At 44.5% G+C, this 18,250-nt stretch overlaps 1 protein-coding gene across 4 annotated transcripts in view; it reads right to left on the bottom strand.

The window, feature by feature from the left end:
- HGS (hepatocyte growth factor-regulated tyrosine kinase substrate) overlaps positions 1 to 18,250 on the bottom strand; it is a 793,272-nt gene that overhangs the window by 715,524 nt on the left and 59,498 nt on the right. For all 4 annotated transcript variants that reach the window (XM_069655261.1, XM_069655264.1, XM_069655262.1 and 1 more), the window contains exon 4: positions 14,669 to 14,761. In XM_069655261.1, the coding sequence (XP_069511362.1) occupies positions 14,669 to 14,761 (93 nt within the window). The remainder of the gene's footprint in view (positions 1 to 14,668; positions 14,762 to 18,250) is intronic.

Genomic DNA, 18,250 nt, shown 5'->3' with positions numbered 1-18,250 from the left:
CGTATCAAAAGTGGTTCGAGGCCGGCCTTAGTAGGACCGGCCATCTCTGGGTGGGGGGCTCGTTCCTACCCCCCCCCCCCCCCCCGAGAGATTTGGAGGAGGCTCTGGGAATAGGTACCCTGTCCCCCCTTCCGTTACCTCCAACTCAAGGGAGTCCTTACTGAACCATCTTGGGGGGATACCCTCAGGAGAGACCTCACAGACTTTGAGAAACTCCTCCTTTCCGCCCAGGGATCTAGGGTGGTGATATCTCGCCTTTACAGACTCTTTCTGCTCTCCGCCGCAAGGGAGCCACCACCGGCACGCACACAATGGGGGAGGGACCTGGGGGAGGAAATTGATGATGAAAGGTGGTCAGACATGTGTAGGCGGGCCAATCGCTCCACGGCCTCACTCCAATATCGTCACCAGGCCCTCAAGGTATTACACCGATGGCACTACCCCCCTCAGAGGATTGCTAGAATGAGGCCAGGATACGACCCGCATTGCTCGAAGTGCAGGACGGTGAGGGGGGAATATATCCACATGTGGTGGGGGTGCCCAGTGGTCCAAACGTATGGGGGGGGGGTATTATCCAGGATTAAGGGGGCATTTGGGTTGAGAGGTCGCCTTGTCCCTGGCTCCTCCTCTTTGGAGTTGACACTGGAGATGGTCATGAGGGCACCCAGGGCCACATGTTACAGGTTATGTTGGTGGCGGCCAGGTGCTGTCTAGCACAGAAATTGAAAAGCCCCGGTATGCTGGGGGAAAATGTATGGGTCACCAAAGTACGGGCAATTTACGATATGGAATTCTTCATGCATCTGATTGATGAGTCCAAGTCAAATATTGAGAAAACATGGCTCCCTTTCTTTGATAAATACGGACACCCTGCCTAGTGAGACACTCATCTTGGGGGCTCCCCCCCGTCCCCAAAGCGACAGGCCGCCGTCCACTGGACTAACTGAGCTGCTTAATGCTCGGCCCAAAACTTTGGCTTGCTATGTGACAAATCGTAATAACACTGCTACGCTCTTCAAGAACCCGTTAGGCAAATTGTATACGAGAATGCGAACTGGAGGTGGGTGGGGGGGAAAGGGGTGGATGTATTATAATTGGTTCTATGTTAACCCATGTTCAATTATGCTCTGCAATGTTATAACGCAAAAATTAATAAAATATGATTTAAAAAAAAACAGAACAGGCCTTTGTCATTTACTCCGACTCTTCCATTTTTCGGCCTGGGATTTCCCGGCCTACTTGGTCTTCTCAGGGCTGGGATTTTCCACCACTCCATTACATCTTTGCTGGCTTTAATATCTAGTGGTAGGGCAATAAGGTAATGTGGAGCCAGCAGGGTGAAGAATTCAAAGCGAAAGGCAGCACAGGATGGACTGGGGACAGTCAGATTGAGGAGAGTTTGGGCCATAAAAGTGGGATCAGGCGATTATTATGAGACAGATGAAACAGGGAGAAGGTGTGACAGGGTTACCTCGTGGATGGTTTCAAACACAAAAAGGAAGAATTTGACCAGGAAGAGATTTGGCACAAATATTGCCCTTGTAGTGCATGGAAGAGAGCAAGGACTGTGGAAGGTTGTAGAGGGTACGGGTAGAAAAGTTAAATATTTCTTTAGAGGAACAAATCAGTTTCACAAATGAAGAGTCCCATGAGAAGGCTAGAGAAGTAATGCAACCTGCTGAATACCTGGGTAACACGTATTTTGCTATTGGGAAAAGCGAGATCAGACGGATTGTATGAAAGAAGGTTAATCCTGCCAGTCATTGCAATGGAAGTGATGAGGTTTTAGGATTCTGTCAAAGAACGCCCAGATTGCAAGCTTTGGGAGGAGAGTAAAGCGGTCTGGGGTAAAAGGCTTTAGGAGAGCATGTTAACTGGATCATTCTAAGGGAAAACAAGCTTCACTCACTGGAGGAGAGAAGGCTGGTAGCCAAGTAGAATTAGTCACAATATATTACTCAAGAAAATACGCAAAACAGATACACTAAATAATGTGCACTCTTCATTACACAGTATAAGTAAAGAACTGTAAAAAGGACCTCAGTATAGACCATTTCCATTCCTAAACTAATTTCAGACCTTTACACTTTGTCAAACTCTTTATATTAAAATGCCAAGGAGTGGGAATGGATATTCTAAGCATACAGGTGCATACACAATCCTGGAATCACAGCTGTACATGGTTTAAGGCAACCTCTAAAAACTATAGGAAAAATGCACCTAAATGGAAAATATAAGACATCTCTAGAGGTAGAACTAAGGGTTAAAAACAATTTAGAGCAGGCCCAGCAGGCCATCCAGAAAACCAGTAAAATTAAAAACAATGTACTAGACATCAATAGGTCCCAGTTTCCCCTAGGCAGAATCAAACATAATGCACTATTAAATTACTTTAGCATTATCGCGTTAACCACATTTGGCTACCTACTGTGGCTAGTGGCCAAACCTGACCGTTTCCCTTGGCGATTTTGTCAGCAACTCTTCTGCCTGACCTGCGAGGACAGGAAGATCCTTATAGGATCTCCAGTGGCTAGGAAAGCAGAGGCTTTTCGAGGCCTACTGCAGGGCCATGTGTGTTTGCTGCCAGGAAGTGAGTCTTTTTTTCCGTACTCTCTAAATCTCCTTTCACAAACTTTAAGATGAGTTTGCTTAAGTTTCACAAAATCTTGCCTTTCTGCCTTTGACATTTCCATAATGGCACGGCAGACAGAATGGGGTGGACTGCTGAGTAAACATGCAATTTTATCAGCATCATTTTCTCCTTATACTTCCCATGCATACTCAAAAGTCGCAAGCCAATCATACACATTTCTTCTCATACACACTGAGCATATCTTTTGGGAACCTTGGATGTGAAGAGGACCAAGAACCATCTCCAGATCCTCTGAACAACCTTGTGAATCCTGAAACTTGGCAAGCTTCATCTGGTGATATATGCCCTTCTGCCTCTCAATTCTCTCAAAATCTAATGTTACCAAGTTGAACTCAAGATCTTTTTCCTTGAGCTTAAGCTTCTCCTTTTTTAGATCAAAAATGGCCTCAGCCTCTGAGGTGGTTACAGACCAAAGTGTAAAAGATTCACCCTCCTCCTCCTCAAAGGCAGAGGCAGCCAGCTACTCCATTACTGCTGTTGGGTCCATCCCAAGCTTCACTACCAGAACCATTGGTTAGGGGAGGTACACCCGCACTCTTTTCAAAATCTAGAATCTTGACAATTAATTCTGCTTTAGTGCCAGAGACTGTTAGGCCTATATCACTAAACAATTATTTTTAAATGAACCACCTTATTAGAAGACCTTGTCGAAGTGAATGTGATTGTCTCCATGCTATCAATTATAGTAGGTGACTGACAAGCCAATAAAAAATCATCACAATGTACTGTGTAAGTGTTATCACTCAACCAGTGAACAACACTGAGGTACCCAATACCTGATCTTCCACACTGAACAATTACTTGTTAAGTGTAGAGGGTCATCCCACCACTGTTCACCAATTTGTTAGGACTCATTTTCTATACTCTGGCCTGGTGGACAGACGTAGAGAAGGCCAACCTAGTTTAGTGACTGGAGGACAACAGTGGGAGCTGTAGCCAAACCAGTCAAGGTAGGTGGACGAGTGGTCTAGGCTAAGTCTCAAGAGGTGGTGTGCTTGTATGGGGTCCTCAATGAGCACAAACAGTGAAAAATCAGGGAACATACTTAGACAATCAGTTCTAAAAATATGTATTTATGGTCATATTAGACTAGGAAAAATTACTACTATCAAGTAATATCAAACAAAACTAAATAAAAATATATACAATCACTGGAGCAAGGCATAAGGTGTTGTCAACCTGTGGTATAGGTGATTCCATTTCCTGGAGGATGGAAAATAGTTCCTTAGTGTCCGACTTCGCCTTGGATATTCTGTCGTTAAAGGTGTTTTTTTTAGAATTGATTATTTCAGCTTGGATAGGTTGGCGAGTTTGGCTTTGTTCTCTTCAGTGGCCGAGTGACGCCAGATTGACTGGAGCTTTCTTTTTTGTAGTCTAAGATCTTTGAGTTGAGGTGTGAACCATGCATTGATGTGGGATTTCGGTCTACCTTTCTAGAGTTTAATCGGTGTCGTGGCGTCCAAGGCCTTGGTCATAGCCTCATTGAAGACTTTTACTAATGTAGTTGGGTCTGAGTTACTAGAAGTGGCGTTGATGGCCGGGAGAAGCAGTGGGAGTATCTTATCTGCTGCAATGTCTTTTTTACTTCTGGTTGGGAGTGGCAATGCCATAGTTATAGTGTTGTGACGAGTGAGGTCTGACGTGGCAGTGAAGGTTACTAGAGAGTGGTCGGTCCAAGATTGCAGAATAATATTAGTGATGTTGATATTGCAGTTCAGGTTGGCAATCCAGTCTAAGATTCTTCCTTTAGTGTGGGTAGGAGAAGAGACTCTGTGTTAATCCGTAGTCCATCAAAAGGGCAGCGACTGATTGGGCGTTTTTGTCGCCAGTGTCGTTAAAAAACCCAGATTGAAATCGCCTAGAATCAGGATTTGTGTTTGGTCCTTGGTATTGTTTTTTAGGAGACAAGTTCTGTCGTCCTCGAAAGTCCTGGGGGTCTATATACCAAGTGGATAGTGAGTGTGTGGTTGTTGGAAACGGGTAGTTTGGCTGTAAGTATCTCGCAGGATTGGCAGGATGGAGGAGTAGCTAATCTAATGGGAAGGTTAGTTTTGTAGATGATGGCAAGTCCGCCGCCCTCTGGCATTGGGTCTATCTGATTTCTGTCCTTAGGGGGGCATGTGGTCATTGAGACGATGGCCATAATGGTAAAGAGGCCTGTGAGAAAGAGGTCTAGGATGAGAGGGGTGGCCTGTGTTCTATGGGTATTACTCATGGTCATCAGTTTGCCATGGACAAGTCAAGTTTAGGGATTGTTCACGGTCGGTACAAGAAAAGGTTGGAGACAGTTTCAGTGGATGTGGGTGCCAGTTGTAGAGAAAGAGGGGATGATCACATTCGGTCGGGACTGGTAGCAATAACAAATATAGGTTAAAATCAAGATTACAATGTTCTAATTCAGTTGGAGTGTCAAATCGGGAATAGTCTGTTTGGATTGAAAGCGGAGGGCAAGACAGGGCAGCCCGCCAACAAAGAACGGTTTCACTAAAGGGGTTGAACATCCAGAATGCTCTCCTAGACAAAATCACCTTACTTCAGTCAAAAATTGCAGCTAAAAAAACCTTAGTCCGACCTACCACACCTATCAGCAAGCACCCAAACGTCCCAGCCAACAGTGGAGTGCCACAATTAGTCCTTCAAATTATCTTAAGCCTTAAACCTTCAAGGTGCCAAGGCGACCCATGCCCGGCAACACTCAACGACTGTGCCCCTCAACTCGCCCTTTTTTTTTTAAACATCTTTTTATTGGTTTAACAACAACAAACTTATATTTCCCAACTCCCTCCTCCCCCTTTGAAGGCAGCGTTGCTGTGTTCTTGATCCATTGCCCCATGGACCAGTTTCCAAAGTTAATAGTTTTGTAACAATAACAATAGATCTCCCAACTTTAGGACCCGCCTCCCACCTTCCCCACCCGGTGGCAGCTTGGCTTTGTTCTTTGATCGTTACGTCCGCAGGCCAGTCGATGTTTACTGCAGATCCAATAGTTGCAAACGCGGAGGGCCCCACCCAATTCGAAAATCCCCTTCGAGAAATACCAATGTTTCTTCCCAGTCCCTCGCGAAGGATTGCACGTCATTGTTCATGGCATACGTTGCCTTCTCCTCCGACAACAACACCATCAAAGTTTCCAAAGCGGTAATAACCCTCTGCTTCTATCTGGACTCATTGCTCACATTATCGAAACAAGTAAATGCCACTTCATCAGCAACAGCTTACACTTGCAAACTCATCAATGCTTGTAGAACATTCTTGTCACCTAACAGCTGCATTACTTTGTTAGAGCCCTCATCCTGACTTGCCTTGACTACTGCAAAGCATTCTATGCCAACATCAAAAAACTCCAGGTACTGCTAAATAACACCCTCAGATCCCCACTCAACATCCTTAGAACCACACACATTTCCACAACCAGACAAAATGTCCATTGGCTTCTGGTAAAAGAACGAATTATGTTCAAAACACTCACCTTGACACATAAATGTCTCCACTGGGCAGTCCCCCCTTACCTGTCCGACAAAATATTAAAAGCCCATCTCGATAGGCCCACTAGAGCAGCCTACATGCACCTTCTCACCGCGGCGAGATTCAAACTTCGGGAAAGCGGGTGGCAGCAGCTTCCCTACTATAGCCAGTAAACAGGAGAACACCGTGCCAATCAAACTCAGGGCTCAATACTCCTTCTGGATCTTCCGTAAACAATTGAAACCCACCTCTTTACGCAAGGCCTGAGTAATTAACCTACTCACATTTGTCTTTGTATATAATGCACTGTCACAAGTACATAGGGGACGCCCCTATTCACCTATGAAAATATGTTTCAATATGTGTTCTTGATTTTTGTACATAAGTAACCATTTAACTATTGTATCTTCACATGTAAGAAAAGCACCCAGATGCCTTTGGCGCGCAAAATAAATAACAAAATAAATAAATCAACGGCAGCCTGCTAACCTTAAGGAACTTGGCCCAATAGGATTTAAGGGAAAAGTAACACTTCTGAAACCCGGCATGGGACAGCACGGCCAAACGCCCTTCGCCCCTTTATTTCTAAGCTCCTCGAGCGCCTTGCCTACTATTTTCTGCTTTCGTCTCATCGCACTCTCTCCTCCCCACCTCTCAATCTGGTTTCCGTCCTAAACACTCCACTGAGTCTGCCCTCACCTATGTCCTCAACTCTATCTTCACTGCGACCTACGCTAAGCAATCTTCAATTCTCATCCTCCTTGATCTTTCTGCAGCTTTTGATACTGTAGATCACCCCTTACTTCTTAGCACTCTGTCCTCCTTCGGCTTCAAAGACTCTGTTCTCTCCTGGCTCACCTCTTACCTCTCTAATCGATCCTTCACTGTCTCCTGGGGCGGCCGATCCTCCTCCAGCCTCCCCCTGAACTATGGCGTCCCTCAGGGTTCCGTGCTGGGACCCTTTCTTTTCTCTCTCTATACCTCCCTTCTCTCTCCAGTCATTTCTTCTTTCGGCATTTCCCACCACTTCTACGCTGATGACACCCAACTCTTTCTTTCCTTCTCTTCCTTCACATCTGACCTCCACCTCACTCTTTCTTCCTGCCTCATGGCCATAAAACATTGGATGTCATCCCACTTTCTTTCCCTCAATACTGACAAGACTGAGGTGCTTTTCTTCCCTCCTAACACTCTCTCCCGTTCTCCCCCTCCCTTCATCCACTTTCCACCTTCCAACCTACCCATATCTTCCCATGCCCGCAATCTTGGCCTCCACCTCAACTCCTCCCTCTCCTTCTCCAACCACATTTCTCTAACCTCTCGAGCCTGTCGCCACCACCTCTATAATATCCGCAAGATCCGCTCCTCTCTCACATTCCATGCTTTCAAACTCCTAATCTCCTCCCTTATTTTCTCCTGCCTCTTCTACTGCTCCTCTCTCCTCTTTGGACTCTCTGTCTCTCACCTATCTCCCCTAAAATCCATCTACCACTCCTCTATCCGTACTCTGTCTCCTCGGCCCTCGAGACTCTATTTCTTCCTCTCTCTCTATCTCAACTTGACTGGCTTCCCTTCCTCTCACAACTGAAATTTCAATTCCTCTGTCTTGTCTACAAATCTCTCCATGACCTGGCGCCCCCCTACCTTTCCTCCCTCCTCTCATTTTACTCCCCCTCCCGCTCTCTCCACTCAGCAAACCTCTACCTCCTCACTGTACCCCCAGCCCCATGTGCCTCCTCACGCTTCCGCTCCTTCCAACTCCTGGGCCCCCTACACTGGAACTCCCTCCCGCTCTCCCTCCGCTCCACCCCTACCTACTCATCCTTCTGCCACTCCCTGAAAGCCCATCTTCTTCACTCCCCCCCTGACTTCCCTTCCCTATCCCTCCCCTCCCTTCCTACCCTTGCCCCCTCATCCTCCCCCCCCCCATCCTCTCTGCTTCCCCTCGGACCTTAAATTGATAATAAATACTACTTAAGGGCAATGAGGACACCAGATCACTCCCCCTTCCCTTCCCCTCCCCCCTCCCTGGCCCTCTCCTACCTCAAATCCTACACCGTAACTCCCTTCACCTGCCCTGTCCTGTCCTCTACCCTCCCCCCATCTTCTCCCCCCCTTGTAAACAGTTCTACTTATTGTTCTAATGACGTGTGCATGTTTGTAAATATGCTTCTCTCACTTTTGTACCTGTTATATTGTAAAGCAATTTGGCTTAGAGCGCTATATAAATTAAATAAACATAACAAACATAACAGCCATTCCAACTAACAAGATAAACCAGGAGGAGGATAAAGAGCCCAGGAAGGATGCCCCGCAGCCAAAAAAAGAAACTGGAGCCAAGGACAAAGTACATAGGGCACAGCCAGTATGGCCAAACGTGTTTCTAGCAAATCAGCTTATCTTCATGACAAATCTTCCAACAGTTCAGGCAAAGATCCTCTGATCTACGGAGTGCACCAAGTCTCCACTAGGTATGCACATTCACTTATTTAATTGCACACCAGAGAGACACACAAAGGATTGGCAGCCGGCCAACCAGGATGTCCCTAAAAACTGCCAACCAATAAGGTCCTCCTACAAAGGAGGCGCACAGGGGCTTAATGAATGAAGCAGAGACGGTGTTAACCAGTCCAAAACACTGTAGATGGTGCAGGGCTAGGTTCCGATTAAGTCCATGTTTGTACAACCACCATTTTAGGCCTGCCTCGTGGGCTCCTCGGACAAAGGGATGAAGGGAAATACAATGGCTGGGTGAATGGCTTAAAAAAATGCATTAGTACCCCAATGGCTACCACACTGGTAAGTTTGGCTACTAATGCGGTAAAAGTGTCTCCACCCCCGGTGAAGGCAACATTCATTACAAGCGATCATCAGCCTTCTCCACAAAACCATTGTAAGGTGATATAATCACTCTGGTGCCAGAACGGGGTGTTGGGCTACCACTGCAGAGCACATCAAAAGGGTGGCAGTGGAACGGTGAGAGATGGAGGAAAAAACCAACAGGAAAAAGCAATAAGTTTAGGGGTCCCATAAAATGGGCAAGCAGAACCCCTAAAAAAAATATATTGTGCCATTACAGCTACTATATGGAGGCACAGGAAAAGGGGTTGCAGTGACATCTTCTGTTCACAGAAATAATGTCAAATCCCAGGAAACCCAGCAGGGATGAAGCAAACATTTTAGGAAACCCATAAAATGGAAAGAAGTCCAAACATGGAATTCTGTTCAAACACTCATGATTCATGCAAGTTAAGGAGTTTGTGTGCAACCACCAGTTGAGGGCAGTGCAACAACTACCCCTAAATTGTGGCAAAAGCATCCAGCCAAACCTGTCTTGAAGGCAGGTAACGTGGCCGAGCAATCATGCTTACCTCTTAGGAAGGGGGCTGAAACAAAGATAAGATTAGTCTGTACGCTTATCCATAGAAACATACATCATACTGAAAAATATATGTACATTTCTAAACATAAATAAAAACAAGTACTTGTACAGAATACAAACAGTAGAAAAAAACGTTTTAGGGATACTTTTGCACAACCTGACATAGTAGTAGAACAATGTGTCACCAAAAAGGAAAGACCAGATTCTCTAATGGTAAGCAGAGCACTCATGCTTAACATCAGGAGAGATGAAGGCTAGCAGGGAGGTACAATTATTCCCAATAGACACCACAAAAGAATGCACCACACTTGTATACTGAAAGAAATAAGGCCATAAATACAATATTTATGATGCTAAAAAGAAGTAACCCAGACAGAACACATAGAGCAGAGTGTAGATTAAAAAAACTGTGAATGGCCAGTTAAGCACCAACTGACTCTGCACTCTACAATGCAAGCCCCATATCTGGTGGAAGATACCATACTTCCTTCCAGGAGTAAGTTCAAGACTATAGCCATAGGCAATATCACAAAGTGTACCCGTCAGGCTCCAATGGTGGCACAAAAAGCTTAGTTCTGGTATCCTAGTACATTCTAAATAAAGTATAGTACCATAATACAAAGACACATAACGCAGTCAAAAACTTAGATGTAGTGAACAGGGGAACGAAAATGTCCAACAGTCAGGACGATGACCAAAGACTTGCATATATTTTAGTTAAGACAGTCACTAGGCCCAGAAGGGCATATTACACATCAAGGAAGGACACTGTAGCACTACAAAAAAACAATGTATATCGTATTCAGGAAAGCAATACATAGACTTTAAAAAAATAAAAAACAGGGAAAGTCTCTCAACATCAAGGGATTGGTGGAGAACTACAGTGACACTAGGGAGATCCCAGAAAAATTCCACAGTCCAGGTAAGTACCTGCCATATGTAGGAGCTCAGGGAGAAAGTTGAAGAAAAAGCAGGATAGGAAAAACCAGGATGTCGTTTTTGGGCTGACCTGTGGTTATGTTGAAAAGCCAGATAAGTCCCAGATCCTCCCACAGATGCCTAGAAGAATTCAGCAGACACCAGTCAAGACGCAAGATATAAAGTGGAGGATTTGAGACCCAGCAGCCCGAGAAGCATAGAAGGATTTAGCCCCAATGTTAACAAATAGGGAAATGCGGGAGAGAAGGACCTGAAGTGCCAGACAAACAGACCAAGCGGACCCCTCTGGGTGAATATCTTGAATATCCTGCCAACCCAGGGTCCAGAAGTAAGTACTTGCGGTGTCAATTCCTGAAAACACAGTTTTGGTGAAGTAGAACAACCCATAAGTAAAGTTTTTTTACAGGTTGAAATTAAGGATCCGGTCACCCAAGGATTTGCACCTTGAGCCAAGGACAACCCTGACAGCACAACAGAACAATCTTCCTTCACAAGAGTGTGGCCCACCATCCGGAAGTGAAATCAGCTACGGCGATGGCTCCAGGGGGATGGAGGAGCCTGTGAACAACATACCCCAGCTTCACACCAGGCAAACGTGGATGGCACTCCAGTAAAAATGGCCCCTGCAGCAGTACAACAATGGTGGTGAACTAGGACAACGAAAATAACACCGAATTGGTGAAGTGTTGGGGTCTGAACACCCTTCCAGGTGGCAGCAGCGTACAAAACCAAGGGGGGAGGACCCTGGTGATAAAATGTTGCAAGCCAGGAATCATAATTAAGATTGGATAAGCAGTAGTTAAAAGCAGCTCCTGGGTATCTATCATTAACTAGTGACCAGGAGCTACGACTGGGAAACAAGGAGCTGTACACAGTGTTCCGCAAATGTAACATACCATTTTGCACTTTATTTGTGACCCCTTATGCTTTAAGTGTCATAGACGTGCCCTGATGTTTAATTATAGATTGTTCCAAACAAACAAGAGTTAAATTCAGATAGGTGTGTTTGCTTGGTATCAGCAGGCCTGGGGAGCCAAAAGTAGCTCTTGGTAGCTGTTGGTGTCACTGTCACGTTAGTAAGGCTCTTCTAGGGTAGAATCAGGATCTAAATAGCTCACAGACCACCTCAATGTTGTACCCTGTGGAACACTGTCCCAAGACAGAAGGCCTGGCTCCAGCAGATGAGGAGGGCCAGTAGCAGCACAAGGAAGACTTGGGAGGAACACCCAGCAGCCAAAAAATCCAAACCAAAAATATGACCAGACCACTGCATCCAGCATGATTGGCCAGAAGAGAGCCTAAAAATGCAGCAAAGGTGAGAAATCCTTTAGCAAGTAAGCAAACCTGCTCTACTTCCAAAGATCCATCACCACTTTTCCAGCACCCAATATCAACGCTGGAAAAGTAGGGTCTCTCACGGGCCCAATTGGTCTTAGTTTCTTTTATTGTGTTATGGTTACATATAAAACCTTTCACAAGATAATCAACATCAGACAATCAATAAATTACAATACACTAAAATATAAGTTATCATTAATGATTACAACACCAAGTAGAGATAAAAATGAATCAACGGTAGCAGTTCCTTAGTTAAGACAAACAACACTTAATCTAGTTGGTTATACTCAGTAATTCACGATTAAGAAGCTGGATATCTCCCAATTGGAAAATAAAATGCCTTGATGATGTTCATTAAAGCGCTGTAAGGGACAGCGTGTCACCCAGCATCAACCGATGCCAAAGAGAATCAATTGAGAAGTGTTATGAACAAACCTGCCCAACATCTTAACCAGATGTCTAAGAATTTCCAGTTACTGTTGCTGCTTACATAACCTTCAGGTCCTCTTATCTAGAGCAAGACTAATATGGAGGACCCAAAACTTCCAAGGTAAGCAAACAGTTAAGGCGAAATTCCAACAACAAAAATAAAACATTCTAAACTTAGTCGTAGGAGATTTAAAGAAATAAGGTAAAGGTTTCTTCAGACCAGCTGAGCTCAAACTAAACTCCTTGAAATGTTTTATTTGCAGATTTTCGTGTCAGTCTTATCCCAGTACTTCAATATGCTTCTTACAGTTAGGGGACCCAAGTCATCCGAAATGGAGGGAGGACTCCCTTAAAATGTTTTCATAAAGTACCATAATAAAAATTCATAACAGAAAGATCCTCTACTTTTCTAAAAGCGTGCCCCAGGATTTTAAATGGTGATGGTGCCGAATGTAATGTAATCTTTTATTTTTATACATTTATTTCAATTTTTCACAAATACATCAAATAACACGCATATATTAACACTAAAAGAACATGTAATCATAGTTACAAATATTTCAAGATAATCCTATATATGAAGAAACTATAAGCATATTGGAGGTCACTGCAAAAAGACAAGCGACAAACAAAACGACATACACACCCCACAGACCACCAGATAATCTTCCAAAAGACTCACAAACATATTTAAACTCTCAAATTAGCTGTATAACTCATTAAATGAAGCCCACAGTTCAAGATATTTCTCTGTCCTATCCAGCCTATTAAATAAAACCTTCTTATAACCAGATAAAACTTGCAGGTCCTGAATCCGCTCTTCTGCATGTGTTTTTTTGCAGACTCATGATTTGCTTAGCTGCCACCACCAATGACGTATCAATCCAGTCACTATTCATCCGAGCTGTAATACACTTGTCAGTTTGACAGAAATACCATCAGCAGTGGTAAACAAGGAAATTAAATTCCCATAATCAAATCAAGTGTAACTAAAACTTCCTTCCAGTAGCCACGTACCCGTACACAGTCCCACAACATAAGCAGCAAGCTACCCACCTCTGAACCACAACTCCAACACAAATTATCATTTTTCAGCCCCAATTTATGCGTACGCACCGGTGTCCAATATAATCGTTCCACTATTTTCTGATGAATTAACCTTAAGTTCAAATCCAACAATGCTCTGTACCCAGCCTTCAATACAAACTCCCAACTTAATCTTAACATATACATTTATCTTATTATATTTATATAAACCATAAGGAATATAGGCCCAGTTCCCACTAATAACAGCCGTCTGTATCAAATTAACGAGACACAGCACTGACCTCCAAAATGGCCTTCAATTTTGTCCAACCAATCCCTCTCGTTCACAGGTAACAATTCCAATCCATTTGTGATCTTAGGAATTACCTTCAATTTATAAAATTGTAACAGAGAGGGGTTAAAGAAAAGTGACAGAACTTACTGTGAATAACTCCATTTGTGTTAGCAAGACTTCAGATTTAGTTATAGCATTAGCTTTCACAGTTGTTACATAAGATCTTGATGCAAAAGTATATCCCAAATTCTTTAATGAGCTAAACTCAGGAATCTTGGTGTCATTAAGGTGCTATGTACAATTCTTAAATGTAATCTTTTTATTGAAAAGTAGGATTCTCGACTTTGCCAGGTTAACCACTAGACAATTATCACTTGCAAAACAATCAACGGCATCCAAAGCTCTTTGTAGTCTTACTGGGGTCAGGTCAAAGAGCAGAACGTAGTTGGCATAAATAAAGCAACCAACCTCCAAGGAACCCGATCTAACGTGAAAAGTTGATGTCTCCTTTAACACTCCGTCCAAGTCTGCCATTTATAAATTAAACAGTTTGGGGGCAAGGACAAAGCATTACCCACCTGGATTTGTCCAGGTAAAATTATGTCAGAATGTAATCGGACCGAGATCTGGTTATTGCTGTAAAATACTTTGATCATATGTAAAATCCTGGGCGGCAGCCTCCACATCACCAACTTATGCCACAGTGGGGCCCGGTCAATTGGTATTTGTGCCCATTAAGAGGCTACATATATTGGCTCAACAAGGAAAAGATAGGTCAACAATGTCAGGGGTACAGAAACACCCAGGGCTACGTGCCATATAATGGAACTTTTGCCATCACAAACCATGGAAAGTTGGTAACCAAGTGTGGAAAAATAAATTAATGCATGGACAATGCACACAAGTGACAAAATAGAACTAATGGTCTCACACATGCAAGAAACACCCCTAGCTATACAACACCAGCTTTTGAGTGGACTCCAGAATACTCCATCCCCTCTTCCCTCCAAGATTGTTTCCTGGAACCAGTGATCATTCTCCTCATCCCCATCAGCGTGCTGTGCGCTCAAGGCTCTTCCTTATCCTTCATAATCTGTCGGGAGGGGGCAGATCAAAAGCACATTCCTCAGAAGCACTCTACCTTCAGAAGCTCCTTCAACTCCTCCATGGTCTGTTTATTGGCCACCTCATCATGCACAGTCTGTCCACAGTTCTTCACCACAGACTCCAGGACCTGAGAGGGGAGTTAAGAACAAATGACACATTCAAACATTTTAAGAAGCACATTTTCATCTTACGAGGCTCCATGGTATAGATTACTAATAGATGGTAAAAACGAATTTGCACAAGGGTGCATGATGTGTTCGTATTAGGATGGGGTGCCAAATTATTTATGTCTTTTCCAGATAGCACAGCCAAATTCTGCAGTACCAACAGAGAAGCAAATACAGCATAGCCACTGGCTGAGCACTACAGCATCATCCCAGTCTTGTCAGTTTACAGGTTGGGGGTCGGAGGGTAAGAGTGGGAGGTGGGAATAACTGGAACTCGACACAATGAATCATTGTTTTTTCTGATGGCACTCCTTGTATTGATACACACCACCATCATGGGATCTTGAAAAAGTGAATATCTGTCTTTGTGAGCCAACTCGGGTTAATAAAAGGAAACCACCCTTTTATAAAAATATGTTCGATACATATGCCTATTTGAAAATCATTTTCTTTTGCTACCAATTATGAACAACCAAACCGATAGGATAGCTCAGCGAGTTCAGTCCTCATATTAGACATCTGAATGCAATCTGTAGTCATAGGCTCAAAGGTTCGAGGTTGAGGAAATGTACACATTAAAGTGGGTAATAACGCCACCAATTACATTTTTTTAGATTGCAGCATTTGGTGCTACACAAAATGTTATTTTATTAACTTAATTAAGCAACTGGTTAGAGGCTAAAAACAAATCTCTAATGTCTTCCCTTGAAAAAAAGAAATCAAAAACCAAGGAAAAGTGCAGATAAACAAAGAGCAAGTGTAATAAAAATGCTCTGGTTTCTGATCCACGCTGTTCCACAGACCAACAATATACTGCAGTAGCGTGCCAGCGAGTGTTTCGGCACTGTGGAAAAAGGATTCCAGTTGAATGGCTCTTTTTTAACAGGTCTAACTTACTAAAAAATCAACTGTTGAAACAATTTCTTACTAGTTGTGCCACTGGAAAGATCAACAAAACATCTGCTACAAAGCCCCAGCACAGAAAAAGGACCAGAGGGTGCACATTTCAATGATGAAATTAAGAAGTCACTACTGTGAAACAACATACATTATGCACCCTAATCGCATTTCTGATGATTGTACCTGCTTAGATTCACATGTTGTGCATATAGTCCAACATAGTGGTAATCGCGTAGTAAAACAAGTTACTTACCAACTGGTAACGTTCTTTCGATTGGATGTTCCTTCAACGTATTCCACATCTATGACATGTAATGTCCACAGCTGTGTACATCGGAAACTTTTTCGTCAGAGGGTGTCCTGCGTCGATGGCGACGGGTCGATGTCCCTCGAAGGCCTCCATCGAGAGCGCCGGATGTTATAAATAGGACGCAGAGTGCCTGTAGCCTCAGTTTATGTTTTTTCCTCCATAACGTGTGACAAGCACATATCCAATGCCTGCTCGACTGCACATAGCCTTGCGGAAACTTAAGCTGCAATAGCATAGGAAATTCTCCAGAGGGGCAGGCTGGGAGGGCGATTTGGAATAAGTTGGAGGAACAGCCAATCGAAAGAATGTTACCAGTTAGTAAGTAACTTGTTCTTCAAATGGATTGTGTCCTCCAACGTATTTCACATCTTTGACAGACTCCCAAAGCAGTACCAGAAAATGGAGGAGGGAAAAGAATTCAGAATACCCAATCAGATGGCAGAATAAAGAACTGCCTTACCAAAGGCCATATCTTGACCATGGAGCATATCCCGGGAGTAATGTTTAACAAAGGTGTGGATAGAAGCCCATGTGGCTGCGTCACAAATATTCCCAATAGGAACTCCCCGCTGCATGGCTTGTGGAATGAGCTCGCAACCCTTCAAGAGGGACCTTGCCCACCAATCGGTAACATTCAGTAATGGTGAGGATAATCCACCTGGACAAGGTCTGTTTGGTAACAGCCTGGCCCAATCGGTGTCCAGCATACCCCACAAAGAGTTGATCATCCACTCCGACCTGGACATCCAAGAAATATAAAAGCTCAGAGCTCTCCTAGGGTCCAACCTATGGAGTCGTTCCTCTTCCTTACCAGGATGAGGAGGATAAAAAGCAGGAAGTACCACTTTCTGGCTTAAATGAAACTCAGACACTACCTTAGGTACAAAGGAAGGACGTATCCTCAGTACAACCCTATCCTTGTGGAGCACAGTAAATAAAGGGTGGCTTCAATGAAAGTGCCTGCAATTCACTCACGTAACTACCGCAACTAAGAACACCGTCTTGAAAGACAATAGTCTCAAAGGACAAGAGTGCAAAGGTTCAAATGGAGCACCCATCAGAAATTTCAAGACCACATTTTGATCCCAAACCAGCACCTGAAACGACAGGAACACATTAGTGAGCCCTTTAAGAAATTGGGAAATCAAAGGAGAAACTTTGTGCATTCTTGCTGGTCCAGTACTTGGGTGGCTGGCTAGGCTCGTCTAAGCAGCCCAAAAGAGGTCAGGCACGTGGGTGGGAGCCTGCCAAGCCCCTCAACCCCCCCGCCTCCCCTCCTCCCCCCTAACGAGAGCAGATCCTCTCAATAGGGAAGACAGCGTGGAGGGCAGATGGACATTTCTAGGTGGTCTGGGTACCACGCTCTCCTGGCCCAATCCGGAGCAATGAGGATCATGTGAGATCCGAACCTCCGCAATCGCCTTAACAGGAATGACGGGGACCGGATGAAACCCGTACAGAAGTGGGAATGACCAATCCACTACGAATGCGCCTCCTAAGGCTCCTCTCTGAGGAAATTCCCTTGAGCAGAATCTCTCGCACTTCCGGTTGGTACTGGTCGCAAAGAGATCCATTTGTGGGGTTCCCCAAAGGGCAAAGATCTCCACAAGGACTTCCTGAGCCAACTCCCACTCGTGAGAGACTGTGCTCTGCCTGCTCAGAGCGTCCACCACCCCATTCTCATCTCATCAAATCTTGCCAAGGCACAAGTGGAGTTGGCCGACTTCAGCGCCATAACTCCCCGCAGAAAACCCCTTGCATGCCCAACCATCGAAGCATTTGTGGTCCCTATCAGGAGGGATGGTAGGGTACGTCACCTGCCTCGAGGTGGCTGTAGCCGCCTTAACCACCAAACCCTCGGGAGTGGGGTGAGAGGAAAGGTAGCTGGGGTCACTACCGAAAGGGCAGTATTTTTTTGTTAATGATTTGTTAACTGCCGGAAGAGATTCCGGTGTCTGCCAAGCAGCTGCCACCCTTTTCTGCAATGTCAAATGAAAAGGTAACACCGGGTCAGAGGACGGACCTTGATCCAAAATGTCTGTCAAGTCATCCTGAACAAACGCTTCTGGAAGACTAGACCAACCAAGATACTCTGTGACCCTAGCCATCAGTCTCCTGTAGGACGACTCTGCATGAGCCCCAGGCTTGGGTCTGCCAAAGTCCACCTCAGGAGAAGAGTCCAAGCCACTGGCATCATGAAGAGATTGCCGTAACTCCTCCAAATGACTGTCCCCGGAAA

The sequence above is a fragment of the Ambystoma mexicanum genome, chromosome 3q (genome assembly GCF_040938575.1).
Source record: "Ambystoma mexicanum isolate Mex_15411 chromosome 3q, UKY_AmexF1_1, whole genome shotgun sequence".
In the NCBI taxonomy this organism is placed as follows: domain Eukaryota; kingdom Metazoa; phylum Chordata; class Amphibia; order Caudata; family Ambystomatidae; genus Ambystoma; species Ambystoma mexicanum.
This window is presented reverse-complemented; position numbering and strand designations above follow the sequence as displayed.